This window comes from Typopeltis vanoorti, chromosome 9 (assembly GCF_054136105.1).
Source record: "Typopeltis vanoorti isolate ZY-2024b chromosome 9, IOZ_Tvanoo_1.0, whole genome shotgun sequence".
In the NCBI taxonomy this organism is placed as follows: domain Eukaryota; kingdom Metazoa; phylum Arthropoda; class Arachnida; order Uropygi; family Thelyphonidae; genus Typopeltis; species Typopeltis vanoorti.
Genome location: NC_143557.1, coordinates 117,036,364 through 117,063,154, shown reverse-complemented (window position 1 = coordinate 117,063,154; position 26,791 = coordinate 117,036,364). Strand labels below are relative to the sequence as shown.

The following is a 26,791-nucleotide window of genomic DNA, read 5'->3' as shown; positions in this document are numbered from 1 at the left end:
ATATATATATATTTTTTTTTTGCTTTACATACATTGTATGCAATCTGTATCAATTATGTTTATTTTATGTTTATTTTCTGGAATTGAACATTTAAAAGAGGATGTTAGGCAATGTTTATTTTCTGGAATTGAACATTTAAAAGAGGATGTTAGGCAATGTGCTTAGTTAGCTGCTATGTTTAGAACTACAATAAATCTGTTTTGCTTGCATGCAGCATATTCAGTGGGAGTGGTTTTCCATTACGAGTGTCATTCAATTTCCTTCTATGTTCCGTATCTTATGTACCTTTTTCCTCGCTTTGTCGTTAACCATTTAGGCAGTTTGGCTATCTCTTTGTTATTTCTTTTAATGAGTGAAATTTTAAGGTGTGCAGGGGATTAGCCTTCAGCACCCGAGTCTGGTGGTGGGGCTGCCACCTTCGAGGTCCCCAGACCGGCCTATGAGGGAAGTGCTATCCTGTTGGTCTGCGGGAGGTATTTTATTTCCCTCCTACCCTTCATAGTAAACTATGACGAGCATTCCCCGATCCGCCACCAGGGGATGCGCCCGATGGGGGGTTACAGGTGTCCCCACACGGGAGCACATTCTTCCACATTGTGCAAATGATCTTAGAGGCTTTTCAAATGAATCTAAGTTAATTAAATTTCATTCTGAGAAGTTGAGTGATTCCGACCTGCTAAATTTAGATGCACAGCGGGAAGATCCTGAAGAATAAGAAGAAAATTTAATCACTGACAAGCCCAAAGAGGTTTCACAGAAAAAATTTGAAAATAGTTTTCGTACAATCTAAGTTTTTAAACAGAAATGCCTAGAGACTGACCCTGGTGAAGAGAGAACCAGTAAAATTTGCAAAAGAGGCAATAGGGCCATACCGTCATACGACTCATACAGATTGCATACGATTATTTTGGATTACCACTTATTATCTGTTTGTAAATTTTGTAATGTACCAGACAGCTTAATGGGATTTACAAATAATTTAACAATTCCCTTACACAATTCTCACTTTCCAACACAAAATTCTCTGCTTCTGAATTCAGTTATACAGGAATAACTGAATAACTTACATATATAATACATATTATCACATGACACGAGAAAATTTTGATAATTATGTGCTGATGTGCAGGTATCTCCATAATTAGTAATATTTGGTATGTTAAATCCTGAATAAAGAATTTGCTTGTAAAGTTCTCCATTCAGGATCTAACATTTTATTGTCTTTCAGCTTCATGGTTTTCCTTTAACTTGGCCTGAGCCTAATTCTTTTATAAAAAAAAATTAAGGGTCAAAAAAGAAATCTGAGGAATAAATTATGCATTTTCCCATAGGTTATTATATTCAATTAGTGCGTTTCGATTAATGCGCCTGTTTTAAAGAGCATATTAATCGAGGGATTGCTGTACTTCTATATATTGTAAGAAGTGTATAAGAACAGATAACTACTAGCATATGTGAGATATCTATTATTGATAAGACAGAACTGCTGGCCAAAAAAAAAAAAAGTGTAGTATTCGCAAAAGTTTGGATAATTCCAGTAATGATTGGATATTATGTAATACTGTGTAAAATGTATAAAAAGAAAATTCTTAGAAAATAAAGCGATATAAATATACATAACAATAATAACAAATTTTACAAGATGATTTGCTGCTTCATTAACCCACGTGTAGGTGGATTGATATTAATATAGAGGAAGACCAAGATATAGGTGGATTGATACGGTACAAAATGCCCAAAAGACGATAGAAATATAAGATCTGATAATGTTGGAGTCTTGATAAGTAACAGACTGATTCGGAGGAAAATTGTAGATAGGAAATTAATGATGTAATTTTTTTCATGTAGTACTATCATATCCTGTACACCCCTTGAGGGTACATGGCAGGAATTTGATGATGATGAAGAGGGGTGCTTAAGGGTCAAAGCTGTATAACTGAGAGGAGACCTCCACATAGCCTTTAAAGGAATGCGGAGAACCAACCAGGGCTTCTGACCTAATGTCCAATCCTCACCTTCTCGTGGTGCACCCTGTTGGGTATCTACTTGAATACTGAATGAACGAGGATGGGCTGGCAATTTGGGATTTAGCCGACCAAATTGTATTCTTATTGGTTAAACCAAAATAAAAAATGATGGTATTACATGACAAAATTTCATGCCGGCTGGGGCGTTGCCCAGTTAAACAAGGCCCCCGTTGTTTTCGCCAGGGAACCAGGGCGAACTGCAAAAATTCAGCTACTGGAACAAATCTGGAAACAAACCCCAACTCAACATCACCAGAGTTAAAGATTGGTACTATCAACGTAAGAAGCCTGAATGGCAAAGAAATGGAGCTAGCTGAGGAATTAGATAAGTACCAGATCGACATAATAGGGGTGACTGAAACAAAAAAGACCAAAACTGGTGAGATCTTTCTGAGCAACAAATACAAAATGTTATATTCAGGCAATGACAATCGAGGAAAAGAAGGAGTAGCCATAGTATTCAACACAAAATACAAGGCTAATCTTCTTGAATGGCAGTCAGTCTCAAGTAGAGTAATGTGGGCAAATATGAGAATGGGGAACTGGACAATGAGACTTATTTGTGCCTATGGTCCCACAGAAGGTTCTTCTAAGGTAGAAGTGGAGGAATTTTTTGATGCTTTAGAAAAAGCAACTGACACAATGAAAAATAAAAAGTTGGTCCTTGTTGGGGATCTAAATAGCAGAGTAGGAAATGATTGTGAGACATACAAAAATATTTTGGGAAAATTTGGAGAAAAGAGCAAAGCTAATAATAATGGCAAATATCTGTTGGATTTCTGCTCAGGACATGGACTGGTTATTACTAACACCATGTTCCAACATAAAAATGTGCACAAATTCACATGGAGAGAAGAGGCAAGGAATAAGAAAAGTCTCATTGACTATGTTATTGTTGATAGTGATGTTTTCTCCCTGGTGCAGGACACCAGAGTGTACAGAGGATTTGAAATTGGAAGTGATCACTATTTAGTCTTGAGCAAGATAAAATTGAATTTCATATTGAAAAGAATAACATGTAAGAAAGTTTTAAATCGAATAAAAGTTGAGCAGCTCTCAGATGTGAACTGTAGACTAACATGCACAAAGATTATTGAAGAAAAAATGAAAGAGTTTGAGAACAGGAATCAAACCTTGGAGATTCAGTGGCAAACTCTGAAGAAAACATTGATTGATTCTGCCAGAGAGGTATGTGGTGAGGTTGTCTGTAAGGATAAAAAATCAGAACTCCCTGATGGACACAGGAAGTTAAAGAGGCAGTGAAGGAAAAGAAGAAAGTATATCAAATGTTCCTGTCAAATAAGTCAGCTTGTGCTCTTAGAGAATACAGAGACAAATGTAAGAATGGTAAACACTGTGTAAAACTAGCTAAAAAAAGTCATGGGAAGACTTTGGCAAGAATATAGAAAATAAATATCAAGAAGGTGGCAAAATATTCTGGAGGTTGTTGAAGAAGCTTAGGAATGGAGGAAAGAATGCTGTAAAAGGAGTTAGAGATGATAAAGGAGTAATTACTTTGAAAAACTGCTAAATGAAACAAGCAGTGATGACAGCACAGTGGTAAAAAAACACTGACCAGGCATGCAGTCAGGAATGCATATCCATACTTGAAGTAGAAAAAGCCATCAAAGGCTTGAAATGTGGAAAGGCAGCAGAAGTAGATGATATTCGACCAGAAATGTTGAAGTATGGTGGTATAAAAGTCTTACAGTGGCTGCACTGTATAGTTCAGAAAGTCTGGACAGAGGGATGAATTCCTGATAATTGGAGTAGAGCTCTCATAGTACCCATATATAAAAAGGGAAATAAAACTGCATGTGAGAATTACAGAGGTATTTCCTTACTGAGTGTTTCTGCCAAGATCTATGCAAGTATACTTGAGAAACGGTTGAGAAGAATTGTTGAAGAACAAGCTGGATTCAGGCCAAATAGAGGCTGTCAGGATCAGATCTTCACTTTACGACAAATAGTCGAGAAATCATGGGAATATAACAAGGATCTGTATTCAAGTTTTGTCGATTTGGAAAAGGCATATGACAAGGCGCCAAGAGAGAAGCTATTCAATACGCTGCAGTTATGGTGTCAATGGGGCATTATATCATGCAATACTTAGTCTGTATTTGAATTGTAAGTGTTGCAGTTAGAATTGAAGGATGTACAGAAAGATGGTTTAATGTTAAATCTTCTGTGAGATAAGGGTGTACATTATCCCCTCTGTTATTCATTATCTATATGGATCACATTATGAAGGAAAGTGGTATTAAACATGATATCAGAATTGGAGATGTTAATGTCAGCTCTTTGCTTTATGGAGATGATGTTATACTTCTAAATAAATCTGCTACAAGTCTGCAAGATTCTCTGGCTAAATTGAATAGCTGTTGTAATAGATATGGTATGAAGGTCAGCAATAAAAAGAGAAAGACAATGAAAATATGCAGAATTCGTTGAAAATGTCAACTGTGTTGTGAATGGAGAACCTGTGGAACAAGTAAAACATTTCAGCTATTTAGGCACGATTTTTACTGAAGATGGTAAATTATATATAGAAATAGACAACAGAATCAGCAAAGCTGGTATGGTGGGAAGTCAAATGAATAAATTCATATGGAATAAGAAAGAAATTAGTCGGAACACTAAATTAGCTGTATACAAGACAGTGTTCAAACCAGTTTTAACTTATGGATCTGAGAGCTGGGTCAGAAGTAAAACACTTGACCAAAGACTAGAGACCGCAGATATGAGAGTTCTGAGAAAGATTAGAGGCGTGAACAGATAGCATCAATGGCAATATCATATTAAAAATGAGGATATTAGGAAAGAACTTGACATTGTCAGCATCCAGGAATGCATTAGCAGAGTTAATCTCAGGTGGTATGGTCACTTAAACAGAATGGGCAAGAAAGATTAGCAAAACAAGTGTTGTCTAGGTTGGCAGGAAAAAGATCCAGAAGAAGACCAAAATAGGTCGATATACAGTGAAAAGTGCCTTAGAAGATAGAAATATAAGATCTGATAATGTTTGAATCTTGACAAGTAACAGACGGGTTGTTAGATAGGAAGTTAGTAATGATGTAAATTTTTCATATAGTACTATCATATCCTGTACACCCCTTGAGGGTAAGTGGCAGAATTTGATGATGATGGAAACCAGTGTAATAAATTAGTTTGAAATAAAATTGTTAATAGAAATTTATTAATGAAATCTTAAGTGTGTGATCCTGTAGTTTCAAGTTTAAGGATTTTTAAAGTTTTTGAATTATATTTTATAATTAAAGTTTTATTATTAATAATTTAGTTTATGTTGTCATTTCCTAAAAAATTAGAAGTATGTCTAACCAACGTATAAGCTTATCTACAAGAAGAAAGTTCAAGGGTTACAGTTATCAAGGATAACTGTACTCCTCTTAGGTTTATGTTCCATAAACGTGTAGACTTAGAAGAATTAAGCAGTGTTTATTAGTAATACGAATCAGATATCTTGGATAGAAAATAACCATCTATCATAAGTGATTACAAATTATGCAAATTCAAAACAGAGATGTTTCAACAAATGGTTAATTGTTGAATGTCAAATGCAGTCTATCAGAAAATGCTACTGACTACAATATAACAGTATTTCTGTAGATACTGAATACTTAAATAACAATATTTAAAATATATTTTAATAAAATTAATTACTGAGGATCAGAATTTCTCCAAACTTTAGGTAAAAATAGGCTACCATTCTGATTTAAACTGAGATGATACAGCTCAGTCTCAGAGGTTTCTTTAAACAGTATTCATATTTGAAATGACTTCTATAAAAATTTGTCTTTCCAGAGGATCCTATGTTCTGTGTCAACTCGATGCAGTACAGGACTGAACTTATGCAACTTTCAGTAGGAAATATAGTACTGGTGTTCATTAAGTCTTTTCTCTACTTAATGGACTGTTTGTCAAAAATGTGAAAGATGATACATCAAATTTGGTAACAACCAAGTAGAGGATGAAGAGAAACTTTATCCTCATGATAGGTAGGAAATTGGACAATTTGTTGAGATGGAGAAAAAAAAATGTAAGAATTGATACTTCAGAATGCTACTATTCAGAAATTCCAGAAACATATTGAATGGGTGCTTTACATTTAACGGAGGTATTATGAAAGATAGGACTCTATAAATCTATACATTGGAGTTTTCCAGAGTTAAACCTATTTATCTGGATAACAAATTTTATCAGTGGAATTCTTAATATAATAATGAAGCAGATGAACAAGTGATGTAAGCTTTGTTAAGTGGGTCTCATGAGATGTCTTTCACTGCATGCAGTTGGTACAGAACATAGGATACTCTAGAACAATGGTTCCCAAAGTGGGCGGTACTGCCCCCTGGTGGGTGGTTTGATTACTTAAGGGGGTGCTAAGAGGCAAGCAGGCAGCAGGGGGGCACTGAAGATGTGCTGCAAAATGCCGAAATGTGCAATAATTAATTGTGGCTGTTTGATTATTGTTATTGTTGTTTTTAAGACATTTTTTGTTGTTTTCCATGTTGTTTTTAAGACATTTTTTGTTGTTTTCCATGTTGTTTTCCAAGACATTTTTCGAGTTTTTTGTTGGTAATTCTGAAGTGGTCCTTTTTTACCTTAACAGTATTGAGTGTGTTATAATGTATTTTCCCATATTCTTATTTACTGAACAAAAATGTGAAGGGTTTAGCTATGTAAGTGTTGTGTCACAGCTTGGCAAATTTTCGGTTCTGTTATATTGTGAGGATATAAAGATAAGGATTATTATTTATAAAAAACTGCTTTCAAATATGTATGTACGCTTATTTCTGCATGTTCCAGAATAGAAATGGCAGATGCAGATACGTCGAAGAAATGTAGGCAGTATAGCTTTGAATACCTAAAATATGGATGCATACCAGCAGCTGCCATTGTGCCAATATGTGAAAGGGCCTTCTCAAATGAGGCCATGAAGCCTTCCAAAATAATTGAACATTTGAAGAGGGTACATCCTGACAAGACAAGTAGATCAAGGATTTACTTTCGTTGGACGTTCCAGATTAGATAATAAATTCATTTTCTGATACTGAGGTAGTGGGAGCCATGGAGGAAGAACTAATCGAGCTGCAAAATGACTTTGAGCTGATGCCAAAATATAAGAAATCTTATGAAGAGTTTTGGTTGTAGAAAGAGATCTCTGCTCTTTCTGCAAAGAGATTTCAAAGCCGAATAGAGAAACTACAAGAGTTTTTTGCCGAATATAGAAACTATAAAAGTTTCGGCAGATCCGAGGGTAAGCAAACCTTTCATGACAGGAGCAACTCGTAGTAAAGTTGGAGTAAGCTCTGATCACTATCCTTAGTATTTCCCATAATATAAAACACATCTCCTAGTGGACATGTATGATGTTATTCATGTCCACTAGGAGATGCCTTTTACATTATGGGAAATACTGAGGATAGTGATCAGTATTACTCCACTTTTACTAAGAGTTGCTCTTGTCATGAAAGGTTTGCTTACGCTTGGATCCACCAAAACTTTTATAGTTTCTATATTCAGTATGAAACTTTTGTAGTTTCACTGAAACTCTTGTAGTTTCTCTATTCGGCTTTGAAATAATGTTGGATTCAATATCCACTTAATTTGAATAAGACTCCAGATAACTCAACGTGGAGATTTAAGACTACTGCTAAGTTATATTAAACCAGACATAGAAAAACTATGTCTCCATGAAGCCCATCCATCACATTAAGGATTTTCAAAACATTCAAGTCAATAGCTGCTATTGAATAGCCTTATAATACAATATTTTATTAGATTTTAATGTAAAGTTAATATTAAAGTTAATTGTTTTTTTTTTTGTTTTTTTTTTATTTAAAATAGTTAAATTATAAATTAATATTTGTTTTTAAAATGTTATTACCGTTCCTTGTGGGTTGTGTGAATCGCTTTTCTGAATGTAGGGTGGGTTCAGGTAAGACACGGGGAGGGACACTGATGACCACAGATGGCAACACTATTGGCAAGATTTTTTTTTCTAACTTGGTACATCTGTCATAAGCATACATGTGAAATTGCAAGTCATTCTATCAAGTAGTTTGTTTCATACACTGTCTGAAGCAAAACTGTTGTCTGTATTCCTTGAAATGGATAAAATTGAGTATCGTACGGTTATAAAATTCTTTGTAAAAGAAGGTTTATTGCCAGAAGAAATTCATTCGAAGTATGGGCACTCTTCTCCATCATTTTCAACAATTAAAAAATGGGCTGCCAAGTTTAAACATGGCCGTACCAGCCTTGAAGATGATCTACGTGAAGGACGTCCAAAAAGTGTAACAACACCAGAAATCATTGATCAAGCGTACGATATGGTATTGGATGACCGCCGAGTCAAAGTGCGTGAAATTGCTGAGACTAAAGGCATTTCAAAAGAACATGTAGGATATATTTTGCATGAAGAATTGCATATGAAAAAGCTGTGCACAAGATGGATGCCGTGCTTGCTCACAGCAGATCAAAAACGCACTTGCATGGAAATCTCTGAACAGTGCTTGGAGTGTTTTAACAAGAATGCAACTGATTTTGTGCATCGATTTATACTATGGATGAGACTTGGATTCACCATTACACACCAGAATCCAAACAGCAGTCAAAGCATTGGACAGAAGCTGGTTGTTCAGTCGCAAAGAAGAGAAAGTCGGTTCCATCAAGAGGAAAAGTCATGGCATCGATGTTTTGGGATGCTTAAAGGCATTTTTGTTTATTAATTATGTTGAAAAGAGTAACACAATAACTGGGGAATATTATTCCAATCTTTTAACCATACTAAACAAAAAAAATTCGTGAGAAAAGAACTGTTTTGCAGAAGAAAAAAAACATCTTTCATCAGGACAATGCACCTGCCCACAAAAGTGTTTTGGCAATAGGAAAATTAAGGGATCTGCACTATGAATTGTTGGAACATCCACCCTATTCCCCAAATTTGGCTCTCTCTGACTTCTATCTCCTCCCAAAACTAAAATTCTTCCTTGCTGATGTTTTTCTTTGAATCAAAAGGTGATTGCAGCTATAGAGGGGGTATTTTGAAGATCTTACTAGAACCACTATGGGGATGAGATAATGTCACTGAATTACTGGAATAAATGTGTCTTAACCCCTTAACGTACCAATTAAAAATCAGAAAGCGGTCGTTTTTCTGCCAATTTTTGGGCAAGGGTGATTTGCTGGATCATTTCATTATTTGAAAAATAATGATGAATCTGTGCAAATGCAAACAAAATAGCCGATACACACCGTTGGCAACTTTTCTCGGCTGAAAGGAAATAGGCACATGATTGTCTAGTGTCTATATTCGGTTGTATTTATATGTGAAACCAAAATTCAAAATCAATTTTGGTGCAATAAACAAAAGAAGTGTCACAGACGTCTTTGTATGTTAAGGGGTTAAGGGAGATTGTTGAAAAATAAAAATAGTTTTGAAATTCTAAATTCGTTTTTTCATTGTTAGGCCAAGAACTTTTCAGACCACCCTCATATTATATTTCTCAAGTGCTTTAATTAGCACTTTTTAAGGTAATTGTACCTAATTTAAAAAAAAAAAAAGATTGCTGTTTCATAATTTGAATGAAAAGTTGATTGTCAGTGGTTGCTATTTTAATAGCCAACCAATATTTGAATCTCTCTCTCTTCCCTTTCCCATAGAATATGGCTTATGAAAATTAAATTCCCTATGTGAAATGTCCATTAAACTTGAAATTATTTACTCAAACATTGTATATTTTTCAATACTAGATATACTGTAATGCATTGCCAGATGAGTGCTGGCAGTGGAATGTGGAACGTGATGAAGCACAGCAGTATAACAAAGAAATGTAAGTAATAATTTTATGAGAAAATATTAAACCTACTAAAGACGTTGAAAATAAATTTTCTACAAATATTTAATTCTTGCAATACTAGGCTCAAGCGTTAGCAACAGTGCTGATGCAAACTTGTTTTTTTTTTTAATATTCCTTGCTGTTTTCAAGAATTGCTGCATTAACTACAGGATTTATTTGTATTGTTTTCAGTTTCCCCCTACCATTTTTTTATTTATTTGCTGTTTGCTTCTTTTTCTCCTCTGATATTTTTATTTTGATCTCATGTTTGAGCTAATGTTGTTTATCTAAATTTGTAGCCTTTTCATGCTGTACTGACATTATACTAATGCATCTTAATCATTTCTTAATGTTTCTTTACTATTTGAATTCACTACCACTAAAAGAGCTTAAAAGAACACAGTTATCTGTTAACTAGATGTTTCATAATGGTCTGTAATTCTTACTGAAAATACAGATTAGAGTTAATAAAACTGCTCCATATCGACTTGCCTGAACTTTAGCTGCTGGATACGCTTATGACGTTATATACAGTTGAGTGGTGAAGGAGGAGGAGAACCTTCGACTCTGCAGTAACTGAATGTTGTTGGAAATACTAGTGCTCAAAATAATTTTGAACTTGATATTATGTTGAAATATTTGGTTTCAAGATCATTAGTTTCCTATAACATAATGAGCATAAGTATGTAATTGTAATCACAATTGTTACTGCAGACAGACGCAACTGTTGAATTAATTACTTTGTCATCAATCTGACATTTCTTCACTGTATTTGTAATTTAACTTTTATATTAATTTCATGTATAAGAGATTATAAAATCCATTGCACATTTAGTGGTATTTGTTGGCAGGTGGCTAAGAAGAAACTTATGTGTTTCTTGAGCATCTACAGATTGTAGTCCTTAGGTTGAACAGTGTGAGGAAGCCTTTCAGAGAACAGACTTACACAAACTAGGGAAATCAGAAGTTGATTTAACCTGAACTGTTAATGTTGAGCAAAAACTGCAAGTCTTTGCAGACTTAAGAGGAAAGTGGAGGAATCAAAGACAGCAGAAGAGCATTCGTGAAAATATCTGTATAAAAAGTACAAGGCAGAAACACAATCTATAAAAAAGTATCTGGGGGGGGAGGGATATCATAATGATATATTTCCTGATATGTACCCTCAAGGAGTGTTAAGGCTACCATGACAGTGTTGGATCCCATCTTAACCCATACTTTGGATCCGACATGTTTGTCACTACTATGTTCTTAAACAAAAAATAAGTTGCTAGTTGATTTCTAATCCAAATATAGAGAAAATTTGTATTTATTGACTGCGCCACTCTATATCTAAATTAGTCCAAGAATTGAAGTAAAACCAACTCTCAACTATTTCCCCTTGATATGTTATTATTATGTATACAGGCTGAGTTTATTTAACTTATATAATTCACCTGCTTTGGTTCGAATATTTTATGAACGGTGCAGTAAAAGAGATTCAGGCAAAATACAACTTTAGATCAACAAAACAAACATTTAATATAGGCTTACAAATTATACACTTTAGTTTAAATCACTGAATAAGGTATTACAAACATTTCAGCTCATCTGGCAATATAGTCACATAATATCAGGCAATGGTTAATCTGTTGTCTGAAATACAGCTTTCATAAAATTCAGTTAACCATTTAATAAGGTTCAATGTCATAAAGTTCCTTAGTGATCGATTACATTAATATCTCATAGTTACTTAAGTTACAAATACAATAAAAGGGCAGTAACACTTCTTCACAAGTATACACTCTTAAATCCATACTCCAGCTAATCTCTGCAAAAGTTAATTTATGTAGGGATATTTTAGGAAGAAACACACACATATCTCCACATGGGAGTAACAACAGTTGGTTAATTCTTACCGGTAATTTTCCTTGTTCATCTACTTATATACGGACACCTTTTATAACTGTATTCACTTAAAACAATTAACAGCACTCATTAAAACAAATCTTCTTAGTAATAACTGAATAAATTAATGGTCGCAATTCACATAGTTAAACATTCTTGCTCAGATCAAAAGGCTTGTACTATCTTTGACATCACTTGACCAATCTAAGATAACACACAGTAATTCTTTAACTTGAAGTTTTATGCACAATTGCCTATACTTACGCCATTTAATTAATCTTTTAGGCACTATATCTCTTAACACAGCTATCGTTTAAATTCAACCTTGCTGCCTCTACTTATTCTCTTAGTTACTCCATGCTAAACTTCAAGTTTCCGTGTGTCCCTGAAAAGTCAGTCCTGAATTTTAATAATATTTTAATACAGAGTCTTTTCACTATTAATATATATCCTTGATTAATTAATTAATTATTAATAGAACTTAAAGGTAGTTACATGAGTATTAATTTATAAACAAGTGATTTACATTAAATAATAATTACAAGTTTAGCTTATGTGATGGAAGATCATGTTGGATTCTGAAGCAAATATTAATTACTCAAATCTCCATATATTCAGAATCCAACAACAGCACTACATGATTAAGTTTACATTATCATTAATCTCCTATCAGCAGTTTACCTACAAATTTATTATTTGTCAGCACTCCAGTATTGTCTTATCTAACATTTCGTTTTTCTAAGGCACTTCTGACTGAATTAATCCACTAGACTTTGGTCTCTCTTTGAGTCTTTTACCTGCCATCCTGGCATCAGATATCTGCTTTGCTAACCTTTCCTCTCTCATTCAATTTAAGTGACCATACCACCTTAGATTAGCCCAACTTGCACATTCTTGAATGCAAATAATGTCATGTTCCTTCTGTTAACTGAATTGATCCTTTCTGAATGGCATCAAGCATTTTTAGGATGGATTTGGAAATTGTTCAAGTGAGAAATTGTCTTGAAAGAGGAGGAATGCCAAGTTTTTTGGAGGCTGCAGATGTAATGTCCTTGTACTTGGAAGGGATGTGAGCAAGTCCAAAAAAAGGAATGATCAGGGTGTTATCAAAGGTAAGGAGAGGTGATATGAGATCTTTCTTGACAGAATCCTTTCCTTCATGCTTTTTCTTGACAGAAGCAAGGGTAGCACTGAAGCTGATGGATTTTTTTTTTATCTCATGCCACTGGAGATGACAATGAGATCAGTGATAAAGGCATTTGTTTTGGAAAATTTAAAGCTGGGAATGTTGAGCACTATATTCCCAGCTTTCAAAGGTAAGGAGAGGTGATATGAGATCTTTCTTGACAGAATCCTTTCCTTCATGCTTTTTCTTGACAGAAGCAAGGGTAGTACTGAAGCTGATGGATTTTTTTTTTTTTTTATTTCATGCCACTGGAGATGACAATGAGATCAGTGATAAAGGAATTTGTTTTAGAAAATTTAAAGCTGGAAATGTTGAGCACTACAGCATGAAATTCCTGACATATACCCTTAAGGGGTGTACAGGATATGATAGTACTACATGAAAAACTTACATCATTACTAACTTCTCATCTACAATTTTCCTCCAAATCAGTCTGTTACCTGTCAAGACTCCAACATTATCAGATCTTATATTTCTATCTTCTAATGCACTTTTTACTGTATCAATCGACCTATATCTTGGTTTTCCTCTGGATCTTTTTCTTGCCAACCTGGCAGAGAACATCTGTTTTTATTAATCTTTCCTCTCTCATTCTGTTTAAGTGACCATACCACCTGAGATGTTACATTGTCAGCATCCAGGAATGCGTTAGCTCTGCTAACGTATTCTTGGATGCTGACAATGTGAAGTTCTTTTTCTTTCCTAATATCCTCATTTTTAATATGATATTGCCATTGATGCCATCTGTTTATGCCCCTAATCTTTCTCAGGACTCTCATATCTGCAGTCTCTAGTCTTTGGTCAAGTGTTTTACTTCTGACCCAGCTCTCATATTCATAAGTTAAAACTGGTTTGAACACTGTCTTGTATACAGTTAATTTAGTGTTTTGACTAATTTCTCTCTTATTCCATGTGAAGGATTGTATATTTGTTGATTCTGTTGTCTATTTCCATATTTAATTCACCATCTTCACCAAAAATCGTGCCAAAGTAGCTGAAATGTTTTACTTGTTCTTTGGCTCTCCATTCACAATGCAGTTGATATTTTCAATGCTTCTGCCTATTTTCATTGTCTTTGTCATGTTATTGCTGAGCTTCATACCATATCTATTACAACAGGTATTCAGTTTAGTCAGGGAATCTAGCAGATTTATACTGGATTTATTTAGAAGTATAACATCGTCTACATAAAGTAAAGAGCTGAGATTAACATCTTCAATTTTGATATCAGGTTTAATGACCACTATGTGACATAATGTGATCCATATAGATAATGAAGAACAGAGGGGATGATGCATATCCTTGTATGACACCAGATTTAACATTAAACCATCTTCCTGTACTTCTTTCAATTCTGAATGCTGCCTTTCGACTCATATAAAGACTAAATATTGCTTGATATAATGCTCCATTGACACCTTATAACTGTAGCGCAGTGGTTCTTAACCGGAGTTCTCTTGTTTTCTACAACCAAGTGTTCTGCCAGTGAAAGATGTCACGTGACACAGTTCTGAGTTTAATTGACTACTCTGATCCTGAAGACTGCTATGCACGTTGATTTCTAAACCAATAGAATATCGTTTATAAGTCGTTTGCAGGAGGGTGGGGAGGAGCATCTCTTTTACAGTCATTCAGTGATGTGTTTTTGGTTTGTGGGTAGTCTAACATTGAGCACTACTTATCAGTACACAATGGATAAAGTACAACTGGAAGTAGCAGAATATGTCTCATACAGAAGACCACATTACACGTAGTAAAATAAGAAAAATTAATAGACAATATTCAGACAAATATTTAAGTTGCGGTTTTACGTGGACTGGTGAGGAAATATATCCTATTCCCCAGTGTCTTGTCTGCGGGGGGGGGGGGGACTATCCAATAGTGCAATGGTTCCTGCTAAGTCAGAGGGACGAATTCCTTCTACGAAGCACATCAATCTTGCTTCAAAAACTAAAGATTATTCCAAGAGATTGTTGGACATACAAGTAAAATATTTTGAAAAGACTGAAAATTTCAATGGCAAATACTTGTTGGATTTCTGCTCAAGACATGGACTAGTTATTACTAACACCATGTTCCAACATAAAAATCTGCACAAATTCACATGGAGAGAAGAGGCTAGGAATAAGAAAAGTCTCATTGACTATGTTATTGTTGATAGTGATTTTCTCCCTGGTGTAGGACACCAGAGTGTACAGAGGATTTGAAATTGGAAGTGATCACTACCTAATCTTGAGCAGAAAAAAATTGAATTTCATATTGAAAAGAACATGTAAGAAAGCATTCAAGTGAATAAAAGTTGAGCAGCTCTCAGATGTAAACTGTAGACTAAAATATGCAAACATTATTCAAGAAAAAAATGAAGGAGTTTGAGAACAAGAATCAAACCTTGGAGATTCAGTGGCAAACTCTGAAGAAAGCATTGATTGATTCAACCACAGAGGCATGCGGTGAGGTTGTCTGCAAGGATAGAAAAATCAGAACTCCATAGTGGACAGAGGAAGTTAAAGAGGCAGTGAAGGAAAAGAAGAAAGCATATCAAAAGTTTCTGGCAAATAAGTTAGCTTGTGCTCTTAGAGAATACAGAGACAAATGTAAAAAAAAAAGCTAAACATTGTGTAAAACTAGTTAAACAAAAGTAATGGGAAGACTTTGGTAAGAACATAGAAAATGAACATCAAGAAGGTGGCACAGAGACAAATGTTAAAAAAAAAAAAGCTAAACATTGTGTAAAACTAGCTAAACAAAAGTCATAGGAAGACTTTGGCAAGAATATAGAAAATAAATATCGAGAAGGTGGCAAAATATTCTGGAGGTTGTTGAAGAAGCTTAGGAATGGAGGAAAGAGTGTTGTAAAAGGAGTTAGAGATGATAAAGGTGACATGAAAACGGGAGAAAAAGATATCCTTGAAGTATAGAGTAATTACTTTGAAAAACTGCTTAATGAAACAAGAAGTGATGACAGCACAGTGGTAAAAAAAAAACACTGACCAGGCATGCAGTCAGGAATGCATATCCATACTTGAAGTAGAAAAAGCCATCAAAGGCTTGAAATGTGGAAAGGCAGCAGGAGTAGATGATATTCAACCAGAAATGCCCAAGTATGGAGGTATAAAAGTCTTACAGTGGATGCACTGCATAGTTCAGAGGGACGAATTCCAGATGAATGGAGTAGAGCTCTCATAGTACCCATATATAAAAAGGGAAATAAAACTGAATGTGAAAATTACAGAGGTATTTCTCTACTGAATGTTCATGGTAAGATTTATGTCGGTATACTTGAGAAACGGTTGAGAAGAATTGTGGAAGAGAAGCTTGGTGAAGAGCAAGCTGGATTCAGGCCAAATAGAGGCTGTCAGGATCAGATTTTCACTTTGCGACAAACAGTTGAGAAGTCTTGGGAATATAACAAAGATCTGTATTTAAGCTTTGTAGTTTCTGGAAAAAGCATATGACAAGGTGCCAAGAGAGAAAGCTATTCAAAAGCTGGAGTTGTATGGTGTCGGTGGGACGTTATATCAATCAATACTTTGAGTAGAATGTCAGCAGTTGGAGAAGGATGTACAGAAAGATGGTTTAATGTTAAATCTGGTGTCAGACAAGGATGTACATTATCCCCTCTGTTATTCATTATCTATATGGATCCTATTATGAAGAAAAGTGGTATTAAACATGATATCAAAATTGGAGATGTTAATGTCAGCTCTTTGCTTTATGTGGACAATGTTATACTTCTAAATAAATCCACTACAAGTCTGCAAGATTCCCTGACTAAATTGAATAACTGTTGTAATAGATATGGTATGAAGGTCAGCAATAAAAAGACAAAGACGATGAAAATAGGCAGAATCGTTGAAAATGTCAACTGTATTGTGAATGGAGAACCTGTTGAACAAATCAAACATTTCAGCTACTTAGTACATTCTGTCCTGCACCAGGGAGAAAACACCACTATCAACAATAACATAGTCGATGAGACTTTTCTTATTCCTTGCCTCTTCTCTCCATGTGAATTTGTGCACATTTTTATGTTAGATCATGATGTTAGTAATAACCAGTCCATGTCCTGAGCAGAAATCCAACAGGTATTTGTCATTATTATTGGCCTTGCTCTTTTCTCCTAATTTTCACAAAATATTTTTGTATCTCTGACAATCATTTCCTGCTCTGCTATTTAGATCCCCAACAAGGACCAACTTTGCCTTTTTCATTGTGTCAGTTGCTTTTTCTAAAGCATGAAAAAATTCCTACATTTCTACCTTAGTAGAACCTTCTATGGGACCATAGGCACAATTAAGTCTCATTGTCCAATTCCCCATTTTGATATTTGCCCACATCACTCTACTTGAAACTGCCTGCCATTCAAGAAGATTAGCCTCCTATTTTGTGTTGAATACTATGGCTACTCATTCTTTTCCTTGATTGTCATTTCCTGAATATAACATTTTGTATTTATTGTTCAGAAAGATCTCACCAGTTTTTGTCTTTTTTCTTTCAGTAACCCCTATTAGATCGATCTGGTACTTATCTAATTCCTCAGCTTGCTCCATTTCTTTGCCATTCAGGCTTCTTATGTTGATAATAACGATCTTTAACTCTCGTGATGTTGAGTTGGGGTGTGCTTTCAGATTCGTTCCAGTAGCTGACTCTCTGTTCGCCCTGGTTCCCTGACGAAAACAACGGGGGTCTTGTTTAACCGGGCGACGCCACAGCCGGCATGAAATTTTGTCATGTTGTACCATTTTCTATATTGGTTTAAACCAATAAGAATATAATTTGGTTGGCTAAATCCCAAATTGCCAGCCCATCCTTATTCATTCAGTATCCCGGTAGATACCCAACCAGGTGCACCACGAGAAGGTGAGGATTGGACATTAGGTCAAAAGCCCTCGTCAGTTCTCTGCATTCCTTTAAAGGCTATGTGGGGGTCTCCTCTCAGTTATATATCTTTGGCCCTTAAGCACCCCACCATATCACATATTAGACTGATATTGCTGTAATCTACAAAAGCCGACAAGCTCAAGTGTCGCATTAAAATAAGTTCCATTTTTATAAAACGCAAGTCCATGCATATTTTTATTGTTAGTTTTATGACCATAATGCTTTTGGTGTTCCCCAAATTTTTCTTAAAATCAAAAGTGTTCTGTGACTTCGAAAAGGTTAAGAACCACTGCTGTAGCGTTTTGGATAGCTTCTCTCTTGGCATTTTGTCATATTCCTTTTCCAGATCTACAAAACTTAAATTCAGATCTTTGTTATATTTTTGCATGATTTCTCAACAATTTGTCTTAAAGTGAAAATGTGATCCTGACAGCCTCTATTTGGCCTGAATCCAACTTGTTCTTCAAGTATCTCTTCCACAATCCTTCTCAACCGTTTCTCAAGTATACTTGCATAAATCTTACCATGAACACTCAGTAGAGAAATACATCTGTAATTCTCACATTCAGTTTTATTTCCCTTTTTATATATGGGTACTATGAGAGCTCTAATCCAATCATCCAGAATTCGTCCCTCTCTCCAGGCCTTCTGAACTATGCAGTGCAGCCACTGTAAGACTTTTATACCTCCATACTTCAGCATTTCTGGTTGAATATCATCTACTCTTGCTGCCTTTCCACATTTCAGGCTTTTGATAGCTTTTCCTACTTCAAGTATGGATATATATTCCTGATAGCATGCCTGTTTAGTGTTTTTTTACCACTGCTATCACTGCTTGTTTCCTTTAGCAATTTTTCGAAGTAATTACTCCATACATCAAGGATATATTTTTCTCCAGTTTTCATGTCACCTTTATCATCTCTAATTCCTTTTACAGCACTCTTTCCTCCATTTCTCAGCTTCTTCAACAACCTCCAGAATATCTTACCATCCTCTTGATATTTATTTTCCATGTTCTTGCCAAAGTCTTCCCATGACTTTTGTTTAGCTAGTTTTACACAAGGTTTAGCTTTTTTTTTTTTTTTTACATTTGTCTCTGTATTCTCTAAGGGCACAAGTTAACTTATTTGCCAGGAACTTTTGATATGCTTTTTCTTTTCCTTTGCTTCCTGTTTAACTTCCTGTGTACACCATGGAGTTCTGATTTTTCTATCCATCCAGACAACCTCACTGCATGCCTGTCTGGCTGAATTAATCAGTGTGTTTTTCAGGGCTTGCCTTTGAATCTCCAAGGTTTGGTTCCTGTTCTCAAACTCTTTCATTTTTTCTTGAATAATATTTGTGTATTTTAGTCTACAGTTCACATCTGAGAGCTGCTCAACTTTTACTCACATTAAAACTTTCTTACGTGTCCTTTTCAATATGAAATTTATTTTTTCCTGCTCAAGTCCAAATGGTGATCACTTCCAATTTCAAATCCTCTGTACACTCAGGTGTCCTGCACCAGGAAGAAAATCACTATCAACAATAACATAGTCAATGAGACTTATCATATTTTACTTTTCCCTAATTCTTTTGGAATTTGAAACAGCTGTTATTAATTTGTTAAATAGTGATGACCCCTGAGCAGAAATTTGTCAGACTCTTGCCAATTATTAGTTCTGTTCCATTTTTTCTAATTGTCCCAAAGACATGCCTATATGTCTGGGATTCATTTCCTATTCTGCTGTTTAGCTCTTTAAAGAATAAGTCTATAAAGGAAATACGACTAAGTGCACTGTACCTATGGAGGAGTCATGCGAGTTGAATTTTGTTGCAAACCCTTTTATTTATTTATGATGTGAAGGACTGTTTAGAAAGATTGAATTTATAGAACTGCTATACACAGTAGATTGAAAACTTGTTCGCATAGAGAGAAGCTGTTTTTAAAATCATTGTAAAAGGCATTAATGAAAATTTATGTATAAAATTTATGAACATTAATTTAAAGAACTAGTTCAGAAGAACTGACAAGGTTATAGAATTAAGAAATATAATGTTATGAGAAGTAGTTTGCTTAAAGTGTATTATATTTTATGTGAAGGTTGGAATTGGGGGTTATAGTTAATCAAAGCATGGTAATTCCTAGACTGTAAATGGCTGATAGTTAATAGTTATCTAATTTAATTGTTTAATAGTTTACATCATTGGTATTTGTTGCATGCCTAAGAATTTGTCCTATATGATGTTTTTTTTCTAAGGGGCTTAGCTTAGAGAGGAAAGGAAAGTAGCATCCTTTTAGTGCATACCTTGTATTACTGTTTTATATAAATAAACATGCTTATTATATTTAAAAGGAGTGCCGTCTGATCTTTTTCGCAATTGCACTGTTCTCAAAAAAAAAAAAAAACGCTCCTGTGAGCAGGGGAGATTGGAATTTGGTACGAATTTTGAGTTAAGAGTTAGCCACAACTGTATATAATTATAAAATAGGAACTTTACTGGAAGTATAAATATTTTCTTATGCCATTTGGAGAACTTTAGTGGCGCAGCTAGTAATAAATAAATAAATAAATTTCTAGAGATCTCCGGCATAAGGAAAGAATACTAAAGGTAGAGAAATGGGAATGAGATTAACTGAGTATATGAAAGGAAAAAGTTAAAGTTAACAAATAAAAATATAGAAGCCATAGTTTACATAGGAGCAGCATATCATGTTTTTACACATGATTTATACAATATATATATATATATATATATATATATATATATATAAAATTAAGACAAGAATATTACAATCGCACAGCAGCTGGCAGGATAAAAAATGCCTATATTATTACAATGTCGCAGCGTCGACAGGATAAAATCCATAATAATTGAAATAAACAAGAGTGGATTTGGAACAGTTTTGCAGAAAGATCAGACCGACAAAAGTGTATAATATAGATATTTTTGAAAAATCTGTAAGAAAAATTTTTTAATCATGAATGTGGATAGCGCAAATTCAGAAGCCACAAGTAGTAACACGATGGAAGAGATACAATCTGTAATCAGGTGTGAGGTAGAGAGGTTATGCCAACCTATGATAGATAAAATAGACTCGGTTATCAAACAACTACTGCAAGAAACCAGAGCAGAACCATCCACAAAGACCTCGAGTAGTGAATGAATAAGTAACAAGGGGGCAAGCAGAGGGGCAGCACCCCAATGTTATAACTGCAACAATTTTGGGCACATTGCCAGGTATTGTTTTCGAAATAAAAGGAAATTTTTTGCAAATAAGCATTTTGAATCAAATATGCTGGGTACTCGCCATGATCCCACAAGCAGATTTAGGAAAATAAGAGAATTTCAGGAACAACTCACTAAGCTCATGACTGTCATTCAAGGAAGAATTAGGGGAATACAGTGTGATGTTTTGTTAGATACTGGATCAAAAGTTTCGGTAATAACTGGATCGTTATTAAAAAGATTAAGGTCCAGAATATCTAACTGTGTCACAAAACTAAGGAGACCTGTTAAGCTAAGTGGAATCGCAAATCCCACTATTTATGCTCCAAGAAAATTAAAGGTACACATGTGGTTGCCGGATTTCAGTTTGAATGTCTTACCTGGGCTATTCATTCTCCCAGAGATCTCTCTACGTGGGGCTCGAATAATACTGGGAACTGACCTCTTAAAAAGTAATGGGTTCTCATGTAATTTCAGCACCCAGGAAGTTTCTTTAATGGGAATAAAGCAGGCTAAAGAAGATGCTCGGACATTTCGAACTGACAGAGCTAGTAAGGATAGAAGGATGCACAATCACAAATACAGATGTAATGAACAAGCTGAGGTGAGCGTAAATGTATGCAGAAGGGAAGAAAATGATCCCTCAGTAATTAGAAACAGCCCACAAGATGAGGTGGGAAAAACTTTTCACATATCAAGTGTGAAGGTGGCAGTAAGCCAAGAGGAAGACTTGGAGCTTACAGAAAGTAAAGATAAATGCACAATGGAAATAAACTTTATAGAGAAAGGGAGCAGCGACAGACGTCCTACACATCCAAATCGCGTGCAGTTACGTACCTTAACTAAACTGTGGAGAATTCAAAGGGCGAAAGGAGGTGATAGAAATGAGAGCAATAATTTTGAAGGAAATAGAGAGAGAGAGCATGGTATAAAGTGAACAATAAATGCTCAAGGATTAAGTTGAGCACCAACGCTGACAAATGTAATTCCCAACATCTATGGCACCAGAAAGAGCTGATGCATCGGACTGAGTGTTTTCTTAACTCACAAAAGGCCAATAAAACTGAGTATTGTCCACTCCAGAGAGAGAATAACTCACAGTACACAGCTAATGTAAAGAAAAAAATTTATCATCCACATTCGTGTCTAAAAATTTTTTCGTGAAGGGTGGGCCTTTGTAAAATTCGATCTCTACTTATAGGAGTTACCAAAAGATGTGCCACCTTTTTTTATTAAATTACTCTGGATTTAGAGAAAGATGTTGTAAGTTTATTTTTCACTTGGTTGGACTATAATAAATTTAGTTTAATCCTTTATCCAAAAGGTGGCACACCTTTCGGCAACTCCTATAGGTAGAGATGACCTTGCTATTGCTTCTGTCTGGTATCTCCACATCTGGGCCTGGCTCCCACTGAAGAGACCTCAATAAAGGTTGAAACTAGTCTGGTAGTGGCCCTTCCCTTAATGCATAACATTATACATATCCGCAAGAAGATGTGTTTTGCATTATGGGAGATACTGAGATAGGAGTGATGTAAACTTGCTCCACCTTTGCAGCGAGTTGCCCGGTGTTGTACCACCTTACCCCAGTCCTGAAGATACTTTCAGGTGCAAACTTTGTTTGCTCAAACTTGGATAAAGGATTAAACTAAATTTATTATATAAATAAACATTTTTGTTATATTTAAAAGGAGTGCCGTCTGATCTTTTTCGCAAATGCACTGTTCTCAAAAAAAAAAAAAAAAAACGATTCTGTGAGTGGGGGAGATTGGAATTTGGTACGAATTTTGAGTTAAGAGTTAGCCACGACTGTATATAATTATAGAGGAAGGAAGTATAAATATTTTCTTATGCCATTTGGAAAAACTTTAGTGGCGCAGCTAGTAATAAATAAATAAATTTCTAGAGATCTCTGGCATAAGGAAAGAATACTAAAGGTAGAGAAAAGGAAATGAGATTAACTGAGTACATGAAAGGAAAAAGATAAAGTTAAATTTAATGAATAAAAATATAGAAGCCATAGTTTACATAGGAGCAGCAATCATAGCAATAAATCACGCTTTTACACACGACTTATACAGTGTGTGTGTGTGTGTGTAATTAAGACAAGAATATTACAATCGCACAGCAGCTGGTAGGATAAAAAAAAAAACCATGTTATTACAGATCTTTACTGTACAGTAACTGTTTTTTGTTTAATTCTCATGTTATACTTATTATTTAGAGAGATTTTACATGTTTTGGCATTTATGTTGACATGACATTTCTCTAATTCCTTTCTTAGCTCTGCTTTTATCCATTGATACTTATGTTGTTCAATTAGCTGACCACTATTTGCAATGATTCTCATTCAAAACAGCAGGAACGTTATATAATTAGGCATCACTTTAGCTAGCATGACATTTGATTGCTGCACCATCATATTTTGTATATGATTTAAGCCAATACTAAATGTAGTTTTGTTCATCTCAAATTGGCATCCCATACTTGATTGCTAGGTATCTTGTTGGGTATCTGATGACAAGATGTTAGGTCAGAAGCCCCAGTTAGTTCTCTGCTTCCCTTATATGATACATGGAGATTTTTCTAATCAGTTATTGAGACTCAAACCTTAATTGGTCCTTAGGTGTCATTTCATGTTTATAATAACAGGTTTGATAAGACAAAAAAAAATCTTATGTTTACACAATTCTTTGTGTAATATTATGGTATGATTATGGGCAGTGTGGTATTTTTCTTTGCTTGGTACAATGAAGAAGATATAGAAAAGTTAGGTAAGATAATTAATGGAAAAATATTTAATTATCACAAGCAGTAATTATAAATGTTAAATGAGATATTTAAAAAACAATGTAAAACTAACTTAGTTACTTTGTAGCAATATGCTGGTTCTTCAGAATGCATTATGAATTTTCCAATTTAAGATATTATTAAAAACCATTTTTTGATTTAGAAATTTTTCAATAATGAAATGATTTTCAGGAATAAATCCCTATCAAAATTAGAGAATAAGTATATCATAGTGATACAATATTTTGAGATTTAAGGTGTTTATAAAATTTTGGCAGCTCTAAATCTGAAATTATATTAAGCTGTTTGAGTATCTTCTTACTGACTGCTTGTTTATGTTGAACTAAGAAATTTCATAGACTAGATACACTGCTTGGAAAGAAGTCAGTGGACATCCCATGCGTAAGGTGCATCGTGCTCTGTAACAAGTTACCTGTTTGTAACCAGTATAAATTGGAGGAATATGATTCTCCCAAGTCAGTACAACAGTGTCTGAAATGGCTGTGAGAAGGGAACGGAACTGATAGAGTTGGAAAGAGGCATTGTGATAGGATACAATGTTATAGGCCTATCTGTTTGCAAATTGGGCCATACCAGGTCAACAATCGATGATACCATACTGAGATGAGGATGCAGGGAGTCAACTGCAAGGCTACCCTCAGTGGATGACCCACCACAGTCACTGAACGTGATCATTGGGTACTATGAAGAATGATATGTAAAAACCGCTTGTCAGTTGACACATTGAATGCCGAGTTCTGGGAATCAGCTGGAACATGGATCTGTGAAAAAAAATTCAGAACTGAAGCTCACAATATGGGTTTCCATGGTAGGGTTGCAATTGGATAATGTTTGGCTTATGCAAGCCAAACATTACCCAAAAAACATGTACAGTGGGAAGCTTGAAAAGCTGTGTTATAAAGCGACGAATCATGCTGCACCCTCTACTGAGCAGATGGACAGGTATGGTGGATGCCCAGTGAATGTTGCTTACCAGAGTGCATAACCCCAAGTGTGAAATTTGGAGGTGGAAGTGTGACGGTATGGTCCTGTTTTTCTGGTTTGGCCTCAGACCTCCGCTGAGAGGTATCTGAACTTTCTGGACAGTGCAATGCTTCCTACTTTGTGGTGTTTCTATAAACTGGCCATTGTCTCTTTCAGAAAGACAATGTGCCATGTCATAAGGCTGCTGCTGCTGTAACTGTGTGGTTTGTGGGCATGAACATCACCACACTTGACGGGCTTCCACAGAGCACTAATCTCAATCCTATTGAACATCTGTGGGATAAACTGGAGCATCAGGTGTGGTCAAGGGACATCCATCCCACAACAGTCCAGGACTTCAATACATGCCTACCAGGAAGAATGATCCAAAATTTTCATTGATCGTTATTGTAATGCTTGTGGAAAGTATGCCCTGCAGGATTGCTGGGGTCTGTTTGCTCCTCACTATGATGTCCATTGACTTCTTTCCAAGCACTGTTTATATTCTGACATGAACAGTCAGTAAAAGATATATTCATTAGGATTTAAAATTTATTTCTAACTTTTCTGAAGAATAATTATCAATTGGAGAACTTTATTTGTTTAGATTTAACGAACTGATCCAAAGGATGGAGGAACCTTTATCCATGAACAGATGGGATTCTCCACTCTTCAATGTTAATTCCTTTAATCCTCCTTACTATGAAGGCATATACAGTGCACTTTTTGAAAGGGAGCCAGCAGCACCTAACCAGTCAACACAGTCTGTAAGTTAATCCTAATTTGTATTTGAATAATATGTTATTACTGTACTCTTTAAAAAGCGACATTTCACCTTTCTTATTGTATTCTGACATGAACAGTCAATAAAAGATATATATATTTTGTAACCTTCAGAAGATTTGTAACCTTCAGAAAGGTTACAAATAAATTTTAAATTTAAAATTTATTTGTAACCTTTCTGAAGAATAATTATCAGTTGGAGAACTTTCTTTGTTTAGATTTAATGAACTGATCCAAAGGATGGAGGGACTTTTATCCATGAACAGATGGGATTCTCACAGTTTGAACAGTATCCCTCCTAATTCTCATAGAATTTCAAATCCTCCAAGTTTCTCTTCTTCTTTGGTGCATCAATCCGAAAATTGATAAATATAGCAGCACATCACAACATCCTGTCTTGTGACTTCCTTTTTATTTCCTCCAAGCTTATTCCTAAAAAATGCTCGATTTCTCTTGAATGAAACATTTAAATATATTCTTCACTGACAGCACCAATACAATAAAACATAGGGGAATTTTTGGCAAAAAGTACAGTTGGGTAACAGTTTCTTGTCAAAGAAAGTTATTCTATCAAAAATTTTGTTTAGCTTCTTGATTTGTGATGTAGTGGGATCAATAGAAAGTAGTCTATATGTAGTCCAATTATAAAAGAAATATTTTTTTAGTGGTTTTTCAGGAGCATTCAAAATAAGTCTCCTTCTCTCTATCAGCTGTAGTGATAATATCATTAGAAACCAACTTACAGCTATTCTTGCTAAGAGTATGGAATATGCTATTGCTACCAAACAGATTCCAATTTCAGTTTCAAGATCATTAATAAATTTAGTTTAATCCTTTATCCAAGTGTGTGCAAACAAAGTTTGAGCCTGAAAGTATCTTCAGGACTGGGGTAAAGTGGTACAACACCGGGCGACTCCTTGCAAAGGTGGAGTAAGCTACCAACCCTTTTATCTCAGTATCTCCCATAATGCAAAACACATCTCCTTGCGGATATGTATAATGTTATGCATTAAGGGAAAGGCCACTACCCAGACTAGTTTCCCTTGTGGCCCTTCCCTTAATGCATAACATTATACATATCCGCAAGGAGATGTGTTTTGCATTATGGGAGATACTGAGATAGGAGGGTTGGTAGCTTACTCCACCTTTGCAAGGAGTCGCCTGGTGTTGTACCACTTTA

The 26,791-nt window shown here is 35.1% G+C and overlaps 1 protein-coding gene across 1 annotated transcript in view; it reads left to right on the top strand.

Annotated features, from left to right (window-relative positions):
• Positions 1 to 26,791, top strand: part of LOC150103456 (protein KTI12 homolog) — an 86,689-nt gene that overhangs the window by 34,466 nt on the left and 25,432 nt on the right. The window contains exons 5-6 of the mRNA XM_090398238.1: positions 9,805 to 9,884; positions 25,436 to 25,595. Of these exons, the coding sequence (XP_090254364.1) occupies positions 9,805 to 9,884; positions 25,436 to 25,595 (240 nt within the window). The remainder of the gene's footprint in view (positions 1 to 9,804; positions 9,885 to 25,435; positions 25,596 to 26,791) is intronic.